General features: G+C 37.4%; 1 protein-coding gene across 1 annotated transcript in view; it reads right to left on the bottom strand.

The window, feature by feature from the left end:
• Nucleotides 1–465: 465 nt before the first annotated feature.
• Nucleotides 466–21,677, bottom strand: part of Ak9 (adenylate kinase 9) — a 128,470-nt gene continuing 107,258 nt past the window's right edge. Inside the window, exons 28-39 of the mRNA XM_026389647.2 lie at nt 17,470–17,679; nt 16,860–17,078; nt 15,266–15,479; nt 12,566–12,767; nt 9,879–10,025; nt 9,548–9,768; nt 7,002–7,198; nt 4,883–5,052; nt 4,377–4,475; nt 2,507–2,609; nt 1,081–1,195; nt 466–668 (exon numbers count right to left, since the gene is read on the bottom strand). Coding sequence (XP_026245432.2) covers nt 466–668; nt 1,081–1,195; nt 2,507–2,609; nt 4,377–4,475; nt 4,883–5,052; nt 7,002–7,198; nt 9,548–9,768; nt 9,879–10,025; nt 12,566–12,767; nt 15,266–15,479; nt 16,860–17,078; nt 17,470–17,679 — 2,100 coding nt within the window. The remainder of the gene's footprint in view (nt 669–1,080; nt 1,196–2,506; nt 2,610–4,376; nt 4,476–4,882; nt 5,053–7,001; nt 7,199–9,547; nt 9,769–9,878; nt 10,026–12,565; nt 12,768–15,265; nt 15,480–16,859; nt 17,079–17,469; nt 17,680–21,677) is intronic.

Raw genomic sequence — 21,677 nt, 5'->3', positions numbered from 1 at the left:
TTATGTTCACAAAGTTTATAAACAACTCCTATGTAAAAAGTATAAACAAAATTTCTGGTTTATATCAATGTTAATTTTGCTTCTCAAAGCTTTATAACATTTTATATGAGTAATTTTAACTGAGATTTTTCTACTGAAAATTTAGAAAGGAAAATAAGTTTATTAAATAAAATAGGTTATTTAAATATCCTAAATGAAATTAAATAAATATCTGTTTTGTTAAAGCATCAAAGTTTCAGGCAAAGAGCAATACACTTTAAAATCATATTCAAATTTATTCTTACAGAAGAGCAACTTTTCCTGGCTAGTAGACCTTTTGAGTCCATTTGAATTCTGGCAACCATGGAACATCACTCAGGGAAGGAAATGTACTTCACAGAGGGAGAGATTTTTCAGTTTTCTCTCAACTTTCTTCTATCACCTGGAGATAACTCTTGAGATTCAGATTGTGGAAACCTAAGCAAACTATCCACTAAGTGGGTCTATATTTTTAAGGGAGAGAAAGGTCTGTAATTTATGATCAAAGTCAATTGCTCTAAACTGAGGTTCCTTGTATTGTCTGGTCATCTTATCACCCAAGTACGTTATGAGTTCACATCTCTCCATAAACTGTTCCATCTTCTTCTTATACTTTTTTCTTGTATATTCAGAACCTTTGGGATTAAATGCTGTAGAAAATTCCACAGAATTTTTGTGAATGTTTTTTGATAGGTTAGTGAGTTATTAACTGAAAGAGAAATAAATCTGGGTACACGTGTGAGTGAGTTGCACAGTGATGGATGGCTAAGGAGACAGTCACTTTCCAGACAGGATTTGAGGAATCTATTTTTGACCATAATTGTCTATATTCACCTTTCTTTGTGGCAAGGATTATTAAGAACTAACTATATTAGTTATAGTCCTTGCTTTAAAACTAGTTATTCAGTTTTGATATTTTTTGTTATTTTGTATTGCATCTGCCCCTCCCACTCTCTCTTTCTCTTCAATGAAGCAACCAGCCCAGTTTAACAATCCTATTTATCTTATTTATAATGTATACTACAATGAATGATAAATTAGTTCTGAGCAGTGTAGACATACCTTTTAGATGGAATGCTATATACAATAATGCAGATCTCTGTACACTTAAGAAGGGGAATTTGGGCTTCAGGCATCCTGCTGCATTCATTGCTTTAATTAAAGAAGATGCAGTACCCTGTAGGAAGGGAATAATTTACATCATGTATTTATTTGAGTTTGGTTTCTTTTCTCAGTGAAGATAAATAGAGAGGCCTATTCCTTTCCTCAAATAACCTCCCTGAGGTTGTGAATGAGGGTTATAAAGAAAGTCAGACAACCATTTAGCCAACAGGAAAGAATATACTAACTACATTTAATTAGGAAAAATGAGATGTAAATTGACTTAGTACCAGTTGGGTAATGGATACATGCATGAGCTTCATTACACCATTCTATTTTTATATGTGGACATTTTCCATAACAAAAAAGAAAAGAAAAAAGAAAGAAGGGACCACTGGGCTTTGAGCTATCTGGGCTCACCTCTGCTTCAAAAGATCAGAATTATCACCACACTCAAAATTCTAGAGCTCAGAAGATAAGAATTTAATGATAAAATTTGGCCTTTATGAGAATATTTTTCTCTGGGTGAGCTTCCCTGGAATTTTGATGTTTAACCAGACTGAAGACTAACTTTCTAGCACATTGAAAAAGACAATGTAGTTAAGAATTTGTGATAAAGGTATAAAATTGTGCCCTGGGCATTTATTTTATAGAATTTTAAAAAATAGCTGTCAAAATAGTAGTTAACTACTGATAAACTTACTATTTTAAAAAGAGTTACATCCAAATTAAATAAGATGACACCAGTAGATAGTTTCATCTGGATTTGGGGCAAAATACTTGTCTGGTATTGCAGTTTGACTCTTGAGCAGTGAAGAAGCTGCTTGGAGACTGAATCTGCACATTTCAACTTATGAAAAAATGTACAGACTGAAATTTTAAAATGGGAACCAGCTGGGCATAGTGGCACATGACTCTACTCCCAGCAACTTGGGAGGCTGATGCAGAAGGATCACAAAGTTCTAGGCCAACATCAGTGACTTAGTGAGGCCCTAAGCACCTTAGCAAGACCCTGTCTCAAAAGGAAAAATCAAAAGGGCTGGGGGATGTGGCTCTGTGGTGAAGTTCCCTGGGTTAAATTCCTAGTACAAAAAAAAAAAAAAAAAAAGAAAGAAAGAAAGAAGGAAAAAGAAACCAAACAACTATAAGTCAAATGTAAGTAAATTTATATGATCTACTCTTTCTTCACTCTAGTGCAGATATTTAGGAATTGGCTGTGGAAGTAGGGGCTTTTCACACATTTTACCCTTAAGTACATTAAGAGTGGATTTTTAACTTAAATTCATAAAACTTTGTCTTGAATTTCAATGCTACCAAAATAAAAATTGAAAAGAATAGACCATTGTATTCTTCTAATGTGTATCACAGAAAAATCATGTAACAAAACCTGTTCCAGATAGCCAGGCAAAGGGAGACTAGTAAGGTTTATTGGTTCCTTTAATGGAGGTAGTTTGTGTGGAAGCTTCTGATCCCAGTATTTCAGTGGAAACCTAAAAACACAAAGTTCATTAAATGGATGCTCATAAATATACTCATTCTGCACATTCAGAAATATAGATGTACAATTCATTTGGGATCCCAGCCCTGTTCACCTTGTCTTATTTTTCACAGCAACTATATAGAACTTTCTTTATTCTCTAGTTTGATTTTCTAAGTACTTCCTTCTATCCCTCAGGCAGATGCCATGTGATATACAGGAAGGAAGCCATCTGGATGGAAGCCATCCTCTATCGGCTGCTCAAGCAAAGCCACACATATGGTCCTCTTTCCTGGCAGACCTTCTATCTAAGACCAGTCCCTGGCCACACTTGGTTCCCTACTGCATCCTCTCCCCCCCATGTATCTTACTATGGCAGTTTCTCTCTCCTTCTTTATTGAATTCTTCCCATATATCTGCATTTAAATACACTCATAATTCCTTTATTAAAGAAAATCCAACTTCACTCCTTCAGTCCTTTACACTGCTCCCAGCAACTAACAGCTATTTTCTTACTACGGTTGAAACAATGAGTCTTCCTAGAGATCACAAACTAACTGAGTTCTAGCTACAGAAGTGATGGGATCTACATGGTATTTTATTTAAACATTCGAAGCAGTCATGAATGTTTAATAATCATAAAGTTTAAAGAAAATTCATTTCCAACTTCTGTGGGAACAAGAACTGTCTGGTAGTACATGAGCAACTGCTGTCCCCTTTAGCCAGGGGCTGTGGGGTCCAGTTTGCAGCCCTTCCCACCACTTGCCACTTGTCCTCTTTCATAAGCAACCGGCTTCCCTTTGCTCCTTTTCCTCCTGTCTGCTGAGGACATCTGTGTTTGTAATCTCTGAACTACAGGAGGTCCTAATCCTCTCATCTCTCTTCCACTCCACTCCTCATCTCACTCTAATCAACATTATTCCCAAGATCACCAGTGGCTTGGGATGACCAGAATCTCACAGGCATTTCAGTCCTTGTGTAGCTTGACCTCCCAACAGCATTTAAACCTGTTGGCCATTCCCTCCCACAGACTTTCTGTCTTTCCCTCCACCTCCCCATAGCCTCCTATCCTGCTCTCCTTTCATCTCTCTGTGGTTCTTTTTATGGGGTTCTTCTTTTTCAGTCTCCCATGTAAATTCTTCTGACACTGCTGTGTGGGTGTTTAGCAGAGTGTAGTCCCAAGCCTGCTGAGGCAATATCATAGTATTTTGGACAGAACCACACTATCGGCCTCCTAAATGGTATTCCTGCCTCTAACCCAAACTCAACACTCCATAGTGGTCTCCCTCTGGAACAAATCTGATTCTAACACTGACCTACCTTAATACCAGACAGTGTATTTATACTCTCCTTAGGGTCAAGTCCAAGTGCTGTATGGTGGTTTTATTTACCCTCTGCACTCTGGCCCTGCTCACCTCCTCCAGCCTTACTTCTGCCTCTCTCCCTCTCCACATCACATCCAGCCATGCTGAATTTCTGCAGTTGCCTGATCCCCAGGGCCAGATTTTGTCCCTTTATCCAGCCCATTCTCAGTCCTCATTTAAACAATTCAGTTGTGCCTTTGGGCTGCATGTTTTGATTCCAGAACTCTAGGTGCTTCCCGCCCTTGGGCCCCATCACAGGCTGTTGTTATCAGGTACTTGAAGTCTATTTTACCAGAAGCCTCAGGATTTGGGACAGCAAGGACTAGTCCTTGCTCTCTACTCCTCCATTTCCCAGCACGGTGCATGGAACACAGAAAATATTCAGTGAATATTTATGACTTAGTAAATAATCTCACCTTAGGAATTTATCAAGTTTTTCTTTACTCTCACAAATATATATACGATCACGGTATTCTACAGCATAATTAATGTTACCAGGTACGAGGGCTTCATATCTGAAAGATCAAAACCAAAGCAAAATAAAAAACACCCTTCTGTGTAAACAAAATGTCAATGTTTTCTTTTTCTACTTATGCAGCTCAAGGAAGAAACAGAATATTTTCCCAATTAAAAAGTAGCAGTCATTCTGGGGATTGAACTCAGGGGCACTCAGCTACTGAGCCACATTCCCAGCCCTAATTTGTCTTTTAATTTAGAGACAGGGTCTCATTGAGTTGCTTAGTGCTTTGTTTTTGCAGAGGCTGGCTTTGAACTCATGATCCTCCTGCCTCAGCCTCCCGAGCCACTGGGATTACAGGTGTGCGACACAGCACCAGCCTGATCTTTTGATCAAAACTATGCTATGAAGTACTCATTCTGAATAGGGGCAACTTTCTATACTTCTCTGAGGGTGAGGACTTGCCTTTGTTTTCCATCCTGATAGGTCACCGGACAATAGCCCTGGAGTTCTGCACACTTGGGGAATCGACTCTTCAGCTCTGACAGCGTCAGCCTTTTGGGAATCCTGTCAGCAGGTGGGAGTGGATGAGGTGCCAAGGGAGTCACGTACAATTCTGGGTTTTCCAAAAATTTCTGTTAAAAAAGGATTACAGAAGCAAGACCATTTAAAACAGCTACAGTATACCTGTAAAAAATCCATGGAGGCTCTCCTGTTCTTTTCTCCATTTTCAGTTGCAATGTTGTGCCCTTCAAATCACCTGAGAGCTGTTCTCCACACTATGATAACTTTTCCAGTAGGAAGTTCCATATGGTAATCTCCCAGATGATCATGTCTCTCCTCACCTCATTCATTCATATAAAAATGAATTGTTGAGCTTCAACTATGTGACAGGCAGTGTGAATCACCTGCTGGCCTGTCTTCCTGTCCAGCAGTGTAATTAACTAGTTGAGTAATGCCCTTTGGAAGGTGAATTAACTTCTCTAGAGTCAGTTACTCTGTAAAATGGACAGGGTAGGCCAGATACATGATCTCTAATGTCACTTCTACTTTTTAAGTTTTGGGAATACTATTTAAAAAGAGGAAAGAAATGAATTATCTCAACAAAGAAATAACAATAATTCTACTTCTTCAGAGGAAAATAAAATGTTCAGAGACATCTGATCAGTTTTCATTATTGCCTTCAACTACTAACCATTTTATATCATCAAATTATGGATATTATAATTCCAGAACAAAACCTCATTTTTGTTCCATTAAACAAAAGTACAGTCAGGCATGGTGGCACGTGCCTGTAATCCTGGCTACTTGAGAGGCTGAGGCAGGAGATCACAAGGTGGAGACCAGTCTGGGCAACTTGTCCCCAAATAAAAACTAAAAAGGGGTGGGGATGTAGTTTGGTGATAGAGCACCCCTGGCCTAAGTCTCCAGTGCTACAAAAACAAAGAAAAAAAAAACACATCCCAGAAGTACAGTTGACCTTCCATATCCATGGACATAAACAGCTGGTCCTCTCTATCAGCAGGGCCTAAATCCTTGGGTTCAACCAACCAGGGATAAAAAATACTCAGGAAAGAAACATTGGTTCTATAGTGAACATGTACAGACTTTCCCTGTCATTATTCTCTAAACAAAACAGAACAACAACTAGTTATGTGGCATTTACATTGTATTAGGTATTATGAATAATCTAGAGATGACATAAAGCATATGGGAAGGTGTGTGTAGGTTTTATGCAATACTATGCCATTTTGTATAAGGGACTTGACTTTCATGGATTTTTGTATCTTTGTTTGGAGGTGTACTGGAACCAATCTCTACTGAGGGAAAACTGTATGAAAAAAATTTTAAGGGTTGGGAACATAGCTCAGTGGTAAGTATTCTCCAAGCATGCATGAGGCCCTGGGTTTGATCCCAGTACTGCTAAAACAAAAATAAAACAAAAAACCACATACACTTTTTTAAAAGTACAGTACACAGTAGTATATAGTAGACATATGTCACCTGTTGTTTCATTTCTATTGACTTTTTTTGGTCCTTGGGAGTTAACCCAGGTTCACTTTTGCACTGAGCTATATCCCCAGTCCTTTTTATTTTCTATGTTGAGACAGGATCTCATCAATTTTCTTAGAGCCTTGCTAAGTTGCTGGGGTTGGCCTCAAACTTGCAATCCTCCTTAGTTGCTGGGAGCACAGGTGTGTACCACCGCACCAAGCCTCTATTGACTCTTTTCTTTACTTTGCAGCCTTTGGAGATGAATCTCCTGGATGCCCACCTATGAGTTGAGGCCTCTATGCTCAGCACCCTCTATATTGGTGAGGCTAATCATATGCTCTCCCTATCTGATAGCTGGCGAAGGCCAAGAGCCCATCACTGCCCCAGGGCTTCTGCTATTTCAAAATATGTTCTGAGATTTACTCTCAAGACTGATCACTGGTTTCAGAGACAAAGATTCCAATAATGGGGCTTCTGGTCCCAAGTTTCTGGGTGTTTCCAGGAGTGGCCACCCCTTGCTCTTTGAAGAATTCCAAGATAAGGTACTTTCTATCCTTGGTAAGTATTTGGATTTAGGAAAAAAACTTACATTTAGTTTTTCCTGGGAACTCATTTTATAATAGTGACCTCTGAACTCTGCTGCAAATTCCAAGGAGTCAGTTACAGAGCAGTCACATAATTCATATGATTCTGCCAGGCTGACAGGGCAGAACTGTCCAAATTCTCCCAGGCGAGAAATCAGTTCTTGAGGTGTGATACACAACTTGTCGATGAGGGCAGCTTTCCCTGTTATTAATATATTATTATTATTATTATATATTTTCATATGAAACAAAGATTTTTAAAAAAATAAAATAATTTCAATTACACAGCACTACACAAAAATACCAAGCATTTAAAAATTCCAAATGATAAAGTAAAAAGTCAAAGTTACTATTCATACCTCCGACATCTCAAACTAACACCCTTCCCGAGAGGTAATCATTGTTAGGTTTATATCCTTTTCAGTCTTTTTTCTATATATTTGCATATATCATATTTTTGCATCTAGTGTGCTTATGTCACTGTGCCCTAAAATATTATTCTGCAACTTGTTTTTATCAGTTAGTCATGGTCTTTGATATCTTTCTATATTGGTTTATATGATTTACCTAATTTTTTGAATTGATACACAGTACTTCACTATATAAATATACATATAGTTTACTTAACTATCTATTGATAAGTGTTCTGTTTTAGTTTTTAGCTATTATAAACTATATATTATAAACAATATTAATATAAGCCTACGTAATTATTTATGTGCGTAAAAACTGGAATGTGTGTGTATGGGTATATATATGTAAATGTATGTATATATATAAATATATATATATATATATATATATATATATATTTGCTATATATTTAAAAAATTTCTTTGGGATAGATTTCAGGAAATGCAAATAGGTTGTTGACATGATATTACTGACACTAATTTTTCATTGTGTCCAGATGCCACCCTAGGGAAGAGAAGAAACATGTATCCAAAAAGGATTGGATTTACCCTAAAGAGGATGTTTTAGAAAGAAAGAGTCCAAGGTCCTTTAATGGATAAGTTTAAGAGTTTTCTTCTATTAGAGCGGGGACTCCAAAGCAATATGAGATGTTACAGAAAATTAAATTTTTTTTATACATCTTAGTATAAAAAATGAGTGAATTTGATGCCAATATATTTTAAAAGTAGTCCTTTCATTCATTAAAAAGGATGAAATTCTGTCATTTGCAGCAAAATGATGGAGCTGGAGGACACTATGTCAAGTGAAATAAGCCAGACATGTAAAGATAAATATCACATATTAATCTTAGAAAAGAAGAATAGGACAGTGATTACTAGAGGCTAGGAAGAGGAGGGTGTAAGGGAGACAGAGGGTACCAAAATAGAGTTAGACTGGAGGAATAAGCTGTAGTGTTCTACAGCATAGCAGGGTGACTTACGTTTATAACTTAACATAATTTACGAAGAATTGGAAGAGAGGAGTTTGAAGGCATCAAACACAGAGAAATGATAAGGAGATGTGTTATGGTTTAGGTGTGAGGTGTTCCCCCAAGCTCCTGTTAATGCAGAAATATTCAGAGGTAACATGATTGAATTATGAGACCTGTGACCTGACCAGTCCATGTGGTCTGAATGTAGTAACTGTGGGCAAGTGCGGTGCAGCTGGAGGAGGTGGGTCACTGGGGACCTTCCCTGGAAGAGTTGTTCTCTCTGTATCTCTTTCCTGACCCTGACCTGAGCAGAGAGCTTTCCTCTGCTGGGCCTTTCCCTCATCATGTGCTGCCTCACTTTGGCCCAGAGTAATGGAATCAGTCATCTACGGACTGAGGCCTCTGACACCATGAGCCCCAGATAAACTTTTCCTCCTGTAAGTTGTTCTTGTTCGGTGCTTTGATTACAGTGATGCAAAAGCTAACTAAAAAAGGGCTGATATCTAAATGTCCTGATTTGACCATTACACATGTGTACCTGTACTGATTATCACACTGTACCCCACAAATATTATTATTATGTGTCAAGTAAGAAGAAAAAAATAAATTAACAAGTGATAGTTTGAGTAGCAGCAGTCATTTTTTAGAAAAAAAAAATAGATATCCCCACATATTTTAGTCCATTTGGGCCACTTACCAAATGTCTTAGACTGGATAACTGATAAACAACAGGAATTTATTGCTCATAGTTCCAGGTGGGGAAGTTCAAGATCAGGGTGCCAGAAGACTTGGCATCTGGCACTTTCTTGCTGCATCCTCACATAAAAGAAGGGGTAAAGAGTTTCCCTCAAGCCTTCATAATAAGGGCAGTAATCCCATTCATGAGGTCAGAGACCTAGAGACGTCATGACCTAATCCCTTCTTAAAGTCCCCACCTCCTAAATCTATTGCATTGGGGATTGAATTTCAACATATGAATTTCTGGAGGACATAAAATTTCAGACCATAGCACCACAACAATTGAATAGTACCTATATACTTAAAATAAAAATACTGCTTAGGATTGTTGGGACAAATGTTCAAATTTAATAAATTGTGGTAATATGGGTCGGATATGTTTAAACTTTACATTCACACTTTATTTTACATTTTAAAATATTTTCTTACCTTCTCGTATTCTTTCCAGGTATGTCTGCATGTGTTTGTTTATCATGCAAATTTTCTTAGTGACTTCATTCCACACCCACCACTTACTGTGAAGTCCGTCAATCACATACCAGTTCTGATGCTGTTCTTGATAATATTGCCTAATCTCACCAATATTTTTACGGTACTTTGCATTCTTGACAGCTATAATCTGAGCACTGTTGTGCAATGGATAAGGCAAACTAATAGAGAAATAGAGAAGGAATGGAAAAAGCTGTTAAAAACATAACTTTTTCCCTCTCAGTGACTAAAATTCATTTCTTTGTCATTGATTTTAAATCGTGTACATTACTTTTGTTCACTTTTTTTTTCCAGGAACAATCTTTTGAAGATCTCCTTGGAAGGCACGTCCAACTCAAAGATGATCATGGGAATGATGGAGTTGGTTTCCAAGAGATTCATCTGATATGCAGTTACAGGGTACCCATCGATGACAACGCTTAACACAGAGAAACATGAAAATAAAAATTCTGCATTTCTTCTTTCTTGTGCTGCCTTCCAGAACATGTCCATCTTTTCAGGACTGACCCTAGGCTTTTCCTTATGTAACTCAGTTTATCTAGGTATTTGACAATAATGTCTTAGACCAGAATGTTAGCATAGGAGAGAGAAAGAAGTGGTTTAATTTGAGATGATAGGCAGAAATACATACAATTTATTCATTGACTGGATGAAGCAGAGAGGGGAAAGGAATATATGGAGGATGAAATTTTAGCTTTCTTAAGCAACATAGAAATAATATGGTATAATTTAGTAATAGGAATGGGTGAAGGTGATATCAGAATTTGCATTTATAAGTATCTATGTTTAAAACAACAGATCAACTTGTGAAATACATTCAGAATTTAAAAGGCATTCGAATGAGTCAAAAATGAGAAAATAAGTATTTTGGATACTTAGTCTCAAACTTAAAATACATGTATTTGGGAGTGATGAACTCTGATAGCTCCCAGTTTAGACAGACAAGGGAGCCAGTTTATCCTCTTGTGCTTTATCTTCTTCATTTCTATACCCTAAACCTCAGTCAGCCCAGGAGCCAGGAGGTGGGCAGTACACACAGGGACACAGTTGGGAAGGCAGAGGTAGGAGAGAGGTCTGTATGCAGACACTTAGCATTGCAGAACTAGGTTTTGGCAGAATTTAAGAGAAAACAGAATATTTTAAACACAGTGCTCCAGTTGTGCTATTAGAGTAAGCATGAGCAGCAGAAAGAACATAGACAGACCCAGATTTGAAACCTGGTTTAAGCTCTCTGAGCTTGAGTTTTTAGTAAAACAGAGGAAATGATATTCAACCTTTTAAAAGAGCAGGTATGTACTAGAATAGAACCTGGCATATATTAGATGCTCAGTAAATAGATGTTCTGGGAGGAGAGAGACACTTTTTTGTGTGTGTGTGTGGATATTCTGTGAGGAGGCTGTGATACAGAAGGGGAGATGCAGAGTTGGCAAGTGGAGCCTGATGATATCTGGGTAGGAATCATTCCGTCAGGATTCATCATGCGTGCCTCTGAATAGAAAGGCTGAAGGGAATTTGTTAGTCCAACAGTCTTGAGATAATTGAGTGATTTTCATTATCAAACTGAGAGGAATAAAACTGTCCATAAATTATGTGAAGAGTGACTTTCTAAGTTAGGCAGCTCTTTCATCTATCAGGGTCTATCTAGCCTTAGTCACAGAATGTGCTCCCCCAGAGCTTTCTAGAGAAGTCTCTAGTATACAGTCTAAGTTTCATGGTAAACAGCATGTAAATGAACACGGCTGGTCTACTATGAGAGAAAAGGTTGCTTTTTGTTTTTAGAGAATATCTCGACTTCTTTGTCCTATGAAAGCCACCTGAGTGACCTTCAGGATTAGGGAAATCCAGGGTGAATGAGCAGCCTTTGTCCTGGGATTGAGGTGAAATTAAACCTTTGTGACTCAACCAGAGTTGCCCTTACCAAAGTCCCTCCTATGCAAAGCTGAACAAAAGGGAGGAGGTAACTCAACTGGATATGTTCCTTCTTATCCCAAAGGGCGTGCTCTGGGAGAAAAGTGTGGCACTCCAGAATATGCTCCCCGATAACTGAAATCAGAACTGTTCAAAGTCTTGACCAGGACCATTGGCAAGGAAGGGCCAAGAGGCTCAGAACTCACAACAACCAGCTCAGTGACCAAGGCTCAAGGACGGGGCCTTAGGCTTCTGGAGTAGAGATTTTACTCCCTGGGTGTGGCAGTGACTGTGCTGGAAGACAGTGGGTCAGCACAGGAGAGTAAATTAGACATACAGCAAAGCACGTAGCTCTCTTGTCCAGACACAGCATTAAGTGAGGCGCACTGCTGCCTGGGTAGGCAGCCTGCCAGACAGAGCTAAAAATAATTAAGCTTTGAAAATTTGACTTCTTGTTCAGAAATTAACCAACATTTCAGCAAAATGGAGATGACCTTTGCTCTGGATGTAGGATTTTATTTTGGATGTCAAAGTTCTGTTGTCCTTGGGAAAACCCATTATCTTTATAAACATTTAGATTATGACATGTCACATTAAGAAGTTTAAGTGAACAAACAAATTCTTCATTTGAAGAGCTGGAACATTAAACTATACTTTACTATTCATGGCATCAAATTCATCTTTGACCTTGTCTCGCAATCAGCACCATCTGAGACAGGGAAGGCTGCACTTCCAAAATTCCGTGGGGCAGTGAGAAGCACTTTTGGGGTGTAGAAGTCACATGGTCTCCTCTGTGGACTGTGTAAGCCTGCCTTTGTACAACTCGGAGGTTCTGCAGGGATGAAGTGGTCTGCCTGCTAATCTAGCAAGTGAACATTCAAGTTGAGTCTCACTTTGAGGGAATTTAAAATATGTAACTATATTATTGCTCCAAGTTTGAGAAGTACATTGTAACCTATATGATAGCTTTAAACTCTCTTTAAGATAAGTGCCTTTAAACTGCTAGTGAGCAATTTCTTGATGGCCCTTCCTCCCATCCTACTTTCTTACCCTGAAGTATTGCACACACTGTCCATCAGAGCAAGGTCTAAGGCTTGGATGGCCAGTTCATCAGGTGCTACCATTCCTTTATGGAGATGCCAATTTAACATCAATCCCAGCTCTGTTTCTGCATGATTGTTCAATATAGTACGCAAAGCATCTCCTATTGACAAATGTTTTAAGCCATAATCACTTGCGAGTTTTTTGGCCACTGAAAAATATGAAATGTTAAACTTATTTCACTTCACACATTTATCAGTTAACCTTACTTTCAGACTCTGGTTAATGATATCAATACCCAACTTAAATCTTCATACTCCTCAAAGAAAATCTGAAAATTAAAATTGCCACATTTTACTGAAATAATAATTATCAGAGATAAGTTATTCAGGTTTGTGATTGATGAAGCTGATTAATGAGTTCATCTGTCTTGGAGGGTTTTCCATAACCAAACCCATCTTCTTCTAGCTGCATGAAGTAGCAAAATTTTTGAGAGCACTTCAATAATTCCTATGTATATTCTTAATATTTGGGACCATGTCCAAAATAACAATGTAACAACTCGTACAGCATGCATTAATGCCTTTCCCTATAATACCATCACTAACCCATATACATGTAGGCGTGCATAGGACATCCTATGTTTAATCAACATTAATAGAACTGTCACCATGCATATAAGCACGTCCATAATACTCACATAGTACATAATACAGTACATCATAACTTGACATAATAAGCTCGCCAACATGACAGTACTTGCCATAATATTAACTCTTTATAGTACAGAGCACATTAAGATCACTAGCGGTACATACCACATTTATGTCATAAATCTCTCTCGTTCCAAATGACTATCCTGTACCAACCATGGTCCCATAATCTACCATCCTCCATGAAACCATCTACTCATCCAATTACATGTCCCTTTTCTTGCTCTGATCCCATTTTAACTTGGGGGTAGCTAATAGTGAACTTTATCTGGCATCTGGTTCCTACCTCAGGGCCATAAGTCGAATAATCGCCCACTCGTTCCTCTTAAATAAGACATCACGATGGATTAGTTCCACTCTAGCCCGTGACCCAACATAACTGCACTGTCATGCCTTTAGTGGTTTTATTTTTGGGGGGATGCAGAGACTCAATTGTAGCTGGACTTATTAATCAATACTCTGGATGGTACCATTCTCCTATCTGCCCATCACCGAATTCCATGTTACAATCAGGATAGCATACCTTATACAACTAGGTCTCAGTTAATCCTTTAGGAAATAATTTTTTAAAAATTGTAATGGTACACCTGACATTTTTATAGTGACTTATGGCTTATGAGACAGTTTTTGTTTTTTCCTTCTGTGGCCTTATTGGATATTTTCAACAATTTTATTGGGTAGATGGAATGGATATTGAAATTCTAATGTCCATTCGACTCAATCTGATGGAATAGCTGAACAAATCAACTATCAGGGCCACCCAAAAGGAAAGCCCCTGTGAGATCCATAGAGCAATCTCAGTTTCGCCACAAATGCTGCAACCAGACCTATTTTTTTAAAGTTCTAAAAATAATTAAGCTTTAAAATTTGACATCTTATTCAAAAATTAACCTCCATTTTAGCAAAATGGAGTTACCTTTGCTCTGGATGTGGGATTTTATTTTGGATGTCAAAGTTCTTCTGTCCTTGGGAAAACCCATTATCTTTATGAATTTTAAGAATATGACCCTTGTTGTATTAAGAAGTTTAAATGGGACTTTTCATTTGAAAAGCTGGAACACATAACTATCCGTTACTATTCATGGCGACAAATTAATTTTTGACCTGTTTCTCCTCTTCAGTCAGCCGCTGAGACCTTGTAACTTTTTTCTTTGAAATATGTCCTATAACCATACTTTCTATTCTATTCTCATTGTGGCTACTGTTCATATTTTTGCCATGTCATTTGGAAACAGTACAACCAATTAGTTTTTGGACTTACTGCCTTAACACAGAAACAACAAACAACAAAAGCTACAGTTCAAAATTATAAAAAATTCAAACACAATAGAAATGCATCTTTTAGCAATGATAAAGATAATGAATTTGCATTTTTTAAACTACAGATTGATATGATTTTTCTCTAAGCCATTTGGTCCTAGATGTTTTTAAGTCAGGTTATAGTTCTGACTGCCTTCTTGCTGTAAGTTGAGTTTGTATGCCAAAAAGGCCCACATGTTAAAGGCTTGGTCCCCAGCCCATGACACTGAGGAGAGAGGTAGGGCTTTGTGGTGGTTTTAGGTGTTGGAAAGCTTATTTTCGAACAGGGTTGTGTGACCTTGGTCTCTTCCTTTCTATTTTTTGTGATCCAGCCATCAGGTGAGCAGTATTGCTCTGCTAAACACTCCTTGTCATGCTGTGCTGCCTCAATACAGGCTCAAAAACAATGGGGGCCAGCTGGCCATGGACTGAAGCCTTCAAAAACTGTGAGCCAAAAGAAAACTTTCTTCTCTATAAATTGATTATCTCAGGTATTTTGTTACAGAAACAGAAAGCTAACATACTTTTCTGATGGTTATTGATCTATTTAGTTTTTTTTTTTTAAATCTCTGAGTCAATTTTGATGGTTTCTGAGTCAAGTGGGTTCCTGGGTTATTATCTTTTGGAGTATGCTGGCACTGTGTTTCAGGAGATTCTTTCATGCTTGAGGAAAACAAAGATATATATACAAGCTCACCTGTAGTTTTCCCAGATTTTGGAGGTCCCACAATTACAATCCTAATAGGCACAGTAAGCTTAGGTTTGGGCTGGCGTATATATTTGATTGGGTTCTTCATGAATTTATCTTTAGTTTCCTTACTAGATAAAAAGTAAATATACTGACGATGGATTACAGGATAAAGTGGGTTCTCTGCATTTTCAACTGGCTTGAATATTTCTCCTTCATATAACTGCAAAACAATTGAATTTGTAAGACCTTAGCATTAATTTACACAGCATTTCTTCCAAATACATTAAAAAATTTGTAAAATAAGATGTGAGCAATTGTGGGGGTACACATCTGTAATCCCAACAACTCTCAAGTTGGAGGCCAGCCTTGACCATTTAACAAGCCCCTACTGCATAATAAAAAATAAAAGGCCCAGGGAATGTAACTTAGTGGTAGAGCACCCCTGGGTTCACCCCCCTTGTACTACAAAAAAAAAAAAAGATAAAAAGAAAGAATCTTTGTTATGGACTAAGAAAACTATAATCAGATATTAATATAAAATAACTGTAAAAAGTATAAATTATTTTATACCTGTATACAATCAATGAAATATTTTCTATCAGTTAATGAAATTATAGTTCTACTTCCTTTATATTATCTTTAGTATATATTGACTGTTTCTGCCAAGGGGTGCAGATCCATTCCTAAGTGGTGCTATGGATTTAATTGTCCCCTCTCCCCTATAATTCATATGTTGAGGCAATTAAGTTTAAGTGAGGTCACAAGGATAGGGCCCTAATCTGATAAAACTAATGTCCTTTTAGAAGAGGAAGAGACACCAGGAACACAAATCAAGGAAGCTCCATGTGTGGATACTGAGAAGGCAGCCATCTGCTAGCCAAGCAGAAAGACTTCAAGGAAACCATGCCTATCAACACCTTGATGTTGAATTTTCAGCCTCCAGAATTGTGAAAAAATACATTTTTGTCATTTAAGATGTCCTGTCTGTGGTGATTTGTCATGGCAGCCAGAGCAGACTAATAGAAGTGGGTTCCTGGGTTATTATCTTTTGGAGTATGCTGGCAAGGCAAATTCCATTAGGTTCTCTTCCACATATTTAGTACAGATGATGAAATCCTTCACACATAAACATTAACATCAGTCATGAAAGGGAAAAATCTCCATGAAAGGCAGCCTAATCTGAGTATGGAATGGAGTGGGAAGAGCAGTCCTATATCTTCATATTGATGAGAATGAGGATTACGTAATTAATTCCAGTTAGGTTTAAATATCTTTTTACAGCATCAGATCAGTCATTCTTGGACTTGACAGAGTAGGTGTAAACTAGTATGGTAATATTATTTCTCCCTGAGCGCTATACCAGGACAGTTGCCACAGGTCAACATTATTGTCAGCATCATCATTATTGAGCTAGGATAAGAAGAAACTCAGGGTGGGGAGGGGTGCCTGCTCTATGTTACACATTTGATAATAAAAAAGATGAAAGTTTAATAATTTCATTTGAAATTCCCAAGTATTTTTGTAATAAGTTAAGAATATTACACATTTTTTTAAAAATGAAAGAAAAAACATGGCTTTCGAATGTTTTTGCTAAAATTACCTTTACAGGGTCCCAATAACCAAATGAACTTATATACTTGTAGGTAAAGGTAAGCATTTTCTCGGCAAGCTGTGTGGATATTGGATAACATTTCTCAAAAATGCTCTCACGATTTTCCACCAATGGCTTCAGTTTTGTATGCAATATATATTGTACAATGTGGATTTTCCGAGCTCCATTAATATGAATCATTGGTATTAAAAACTTCTCAAATTCATCCTGATGAGAAAAATCATAAAATCTCATGTTTAGTGGGCAAAAGACCAGTTATCACAGGTCAATGGTAAGGAGCATTGTGGTGGTATTTAGTCATAGCACATAGTCCCTGATGGTTACTCATTCTGGGAGAAAACAAGTATTTTCCAAAATTTAGCTGTGTGTTGACAGCTAAATTTAATTTGATCCTGTAAAGCTTCATGTTGCTCTTGGTTTATGGACTTGTTTTCATATTCTTAAGTGGGAATTCTTAACTGACACAAGGGAATACAGCCCTAAAATAAATACTTCTTTTGAAATGTTATAAAAAAAATAAGGCGTAAACCAAATTGATTTTGTTTCATTCACAAATTCTACTTTTTGCATTATGAAACAATGAAGGAAAAGTCAGAACCTGTATCATTTGTAAATTACTCGTTTCTGTTTCAAATTTTTCTCCCAGTTCACTTCTCAGGCGGTCAATTGCATCAATTTCCTGTTCTTCATCTTCCTCGCTCATCTCTTCTTCATCTTTTGGAAATTCTTCTTCCAGGGTGTTTTCAATATCATCTTCATCATCGTCAGGCTCTTCCTCACTAACTTCTTCATCTTCCCTAAATCCACCCTAAGGAAGAAAATACTCTTTTACTATACATGTAAAATATGTGCCAAATGACACCACTAAACCATCTAGAGTACTTTATAATAACTTGATATCAGTTGGTATTCTATGACTATATTCATCTGGCATCCAGAAATTTAATACCTTCAAGACTCTGACACCCTAGAGACCCCATAAGTAAATAAAGAGATAAAATAGTTAATATTATTTGTGTCCATGGTTGTCAGAATGTTACATGTTTTTGATGGTCTTTAGGAAGAATATTTAATGCAGTCAAAGAGTATTAAAAATGTATTAACTAGAATAAGAGCAGTTTCCTTATATGAAAACAGAATAGTGAAAGTACCTACCTTACAGGATTTTAGGAAACATTAAATGAGTTAGTACACAGACAGTCCTTAGAAAACTCTGTGGCACAAGGTAAGTATGAAAATGATAGCCATTGTTGCGCTATTATAGTCATTCGGTATAAAGTACTGTATTAATAATGTCACTATCCTTTTAGGAGACTATATTCCATTTGAGGTATGTGATTAATTCATGAATGGTTATTGAAGACCATGGTAGGATTTTGGTACTAAGTTGTGAATACAGATTTTAAGAGTTATGGTTCCCTTAGCACAAAACTGAACCTCATAATATGTATTTTCCTGTGTTGACTCCACTCCCAAGAAAACCCCCCAAGTATTCCTTGTCTCAGTTGAGGCATGGCCTTCCAGTCAGAAACTAGGAAGTTATCTTGATCTTGGGGGTTATTGTGACACCTCACTTCCCCAAACCTCTGCCCACCCAGTTACCAAGGACTCTACTACTGAATGCAATTCCTTATTAAGAAACATATTTCAGGGACTGGGGTTGTGGCTCAGTGGTAGAGCATTTGCCTCACACGTGAAAGACCCTAGGTTTGATTCTCAGCACTACATAAAAATAGAAAAGTGAAATAAATAAGGTATTGTGTTCAATTACAACTAAAAAATAAATATAATATATAAATATAATATAACCTATAGTTTACTCCTTAGAATCAAATTATATGCAAATAAGTTTTGGTTATGAGTGTCATGCATGCAGGGTAAGGGCTTTACCACTAAGCTACATCTCAGCCCTATATGCTATTTCTTTTATTTATCATATTGCTTTGGTTAGTACCTCTAGCATAATACACAATGCTAATTTTTTGAAAAAGCTAACATCCTAAAAATCTTCACAGCAGATCATCTGGAAGACACACTAGTTAATCCTTCCTAAAGAAAAAAGATTTCATTTTTCTAAAGGTGGCAATTTGATTTCCTGTGACATTGTCCCCTACCCTAATCCCTCCGCCTTTTTCCTAACATCTTGTATCTCTTAGTCATTATGATAGAGATGTGTATTCTAAACTTCATGGTCTCAGAGAGCTGCTTCCATTATGAAGAAATAAATTCATTTAACCTCTAACAGATAACCATAAACTGTGGACAAAACCGACTCTCCTTCTCACTCACTCTAATTCATTCAAATGTTCTGGAGAGTAATCAAAAGCAGATTTGGGAGAGTAGTCAGAACAGGACAGAAGCACACGAACAAGGGTAACTCTTCTGATTTTGTACATTTACCAGAGGACAGTCTTAGAATTGTGGTGGTTCATATCGCTAAAATTTTGATAGAAAGTTCATTATCTGACAAAGCAACTACGGGAAGCTGTTACAACCAGGCCCATTGCAGAATGAGGGTAAATCCTGGAGATGAGAGAGCCAGAGAGGGGATGCTATTTTAAATTAAATGTGTAAATATTATTTGAGCCTCAGGTTGAGCCGTGAACCACGCATATATTCGCAGCTCAGGAACTATAAAAACTGAGCTGCCACCCATCGCAGGCACAGCAGTTTACATGTTTAATCTTATCAAGTTATTTTCCTGCTAAAACAAAAGTATACAGTTGTCTTTGGAGGCAAATAACTAAATCCAGAATCTCCACATATAATATTTACAATTGTGTTATATAATCTAAAATTTCTCAAAATAGGAAGCGTCACAAAAGTATGACACATTCTCATGAATAAAGATAATAACCAAATATCCAATCCAGGTGTTAGAATTACCTAATAAGAACTTTAAAGCAGTTATTATCATTATAATCAATGAGTAAAAGTAAACTATTATTATAGTAATTAAAAGACTAGAAATCTCAGGAGGGAAATAGGAACTATAAAAATAAACAGGTCCTGATCCTGATCCCCCAAAAAAATAAACAAAGAAAACAGAGGGGATAAACTGAAAATAAGATGCACAGTCAGTGTGTGATAACTTCCTGTTAGTGGAGAAGGTAGGGGGAGGCTGATTCTGCAGGCAGTGGGACAGGAGAGTGGTGGTGACTACAGCCAGAATGCTTGTTATTAGAAAGAAGAGAGGTAGAGGGAGACATGAAGACAGAGAAGTAAAACAAACAAGTTCACAGGCTTCCCTGGTACAGGAGCAAATTATTTGGATCACCACATTCTCTTATAATTCCCTTAATATTTTTTCCAATTTTTTTAAACTTGACTTGGTTTCTCCTTTGATTAGTTTTTCATCTAGTGTAATACCTCCTTTTGCTGATTTTCATTGTTGTTTTTCAATTCCTCTTCATGGAATGTTTTGCCGAGGATGTTCTGTAGTGCAAGCTTTTGAGCTGTAAATTCTTTTAACTTTTGTTTATCATGGAAGGTTTTTATTTCATCATCAAATCTACAATTGAGAGAATGAGGGTGCCTCTAATTCTGGATTTTGAGGACTATTATCAACACTATGGTTTTCAATGTCTTGAATCACAATCTCCAACCTGTATATCCCCCGGTAAGCCTTGTTTGTTGATTCATTCTGAAGTGTCCTCTGAACTTTAGCCTTTGGGTCTAAACATACTGCCTCCTCCCTAGGAGGTATCAGAGATGGTCTGGGCCTGCTACTTGGTCCTGGACCTTGTTTCAAGTTCTTCTGGATCCTGACTTTGGCTTTCCCTCCATGCTTAGGATATGTATCTCTTTTAACTACTCACCCAGGTGGAGTCTCACAATTGTGCTTACTTGCTCCCTGGCTCTTATTCTTCCTGGCTTTCTCCTTCTGCTGGCTACTCAACACCTGATAGAAGGGACCCAGGCATCAGAACCAGTGGACAGAAGAGAGCAGGGACTGAAGAGAGGAATAGAGAAGAAAAAGGCCAGGGCTTGGCTTATAGAACATTCTTTAGTCACATTCTGAGACTGAAGGTCCACGAGATGGCGATATTTTCCTATAAAATTAATGCCTGCAGTCACTTTGGGATGGTGATGTGGTTTCTCCCATTAAAAATGTTTTATGTGCTGCTCAAAAATCAGACACAAAGGCAAAGGTTTTAGCTTAGGGCAAGAGGACAAAACTGGGAAGGCAACTCATGGAACTGCATATTCTGCAGCTCAAATAGGAGATAGAGAGGTTAGAACCCCATCCCCCGCCCCATCTCTGCTCAGGACAGCAGAGTATATCTGGATTCAGGATGGGTTCAACTCAGGTGTCACATGAACCAATATGACAGTCACACCAAGTGATCCCTCAAGTGCTGCATTTCACTCAATGTTTTGTTGTCTGAGGTAGTAGCAGGACATATCTTATGAAATTTTCATTAAAGGTATTGGAAAAAAATTGTCAGTACATAGTTTTCATCTTTAATAAAAAAAAACCTCAAGAGTTATGTTCTAAAAGTTTGCTGTATAAATTAATCATGTGGGATACACAGCCAATTTTACAATAGAATAAGCCTTATGAGAGGTAACTTACAAAATCTTATTTAGTCTATAAAATAGAACGTTGGATCTTTAAATGAAAAATAAAAAAAAAACATACGATTCTAATGTTAAGTGGAAAAATCATAAATTAAGAATGTGTCAATACCAAAAAAAAAGAAGAATTTATCCTGAAAACTAATTCTTAAGAAAAAAATTTCAGGGGCTGGGGTTGTAGCTCAGTGATAGAACACTTGCTTGGCACGTGTGAGGCATTGGGTTTGA

Source organism: Urocitellus parryii, chromosome 8 (genome assembly GCF_045843805.1).
Source record: "Urocitellus parryii isolate mUroPar1 chromosome 8, mUroPar1.hap1, whole genome shotgun sequence".
NCBI lineage: Eukaryota > Metazoa > Chordata > Mammalia > Rodentia > Sciuridae > Urocitellus > Urocitellus parryii.
The sequence above is the reverse complement of the archived record's forward strand: the minus strand, read 5'-3'. Positions and strand labels throughout refer to the sequence as shown.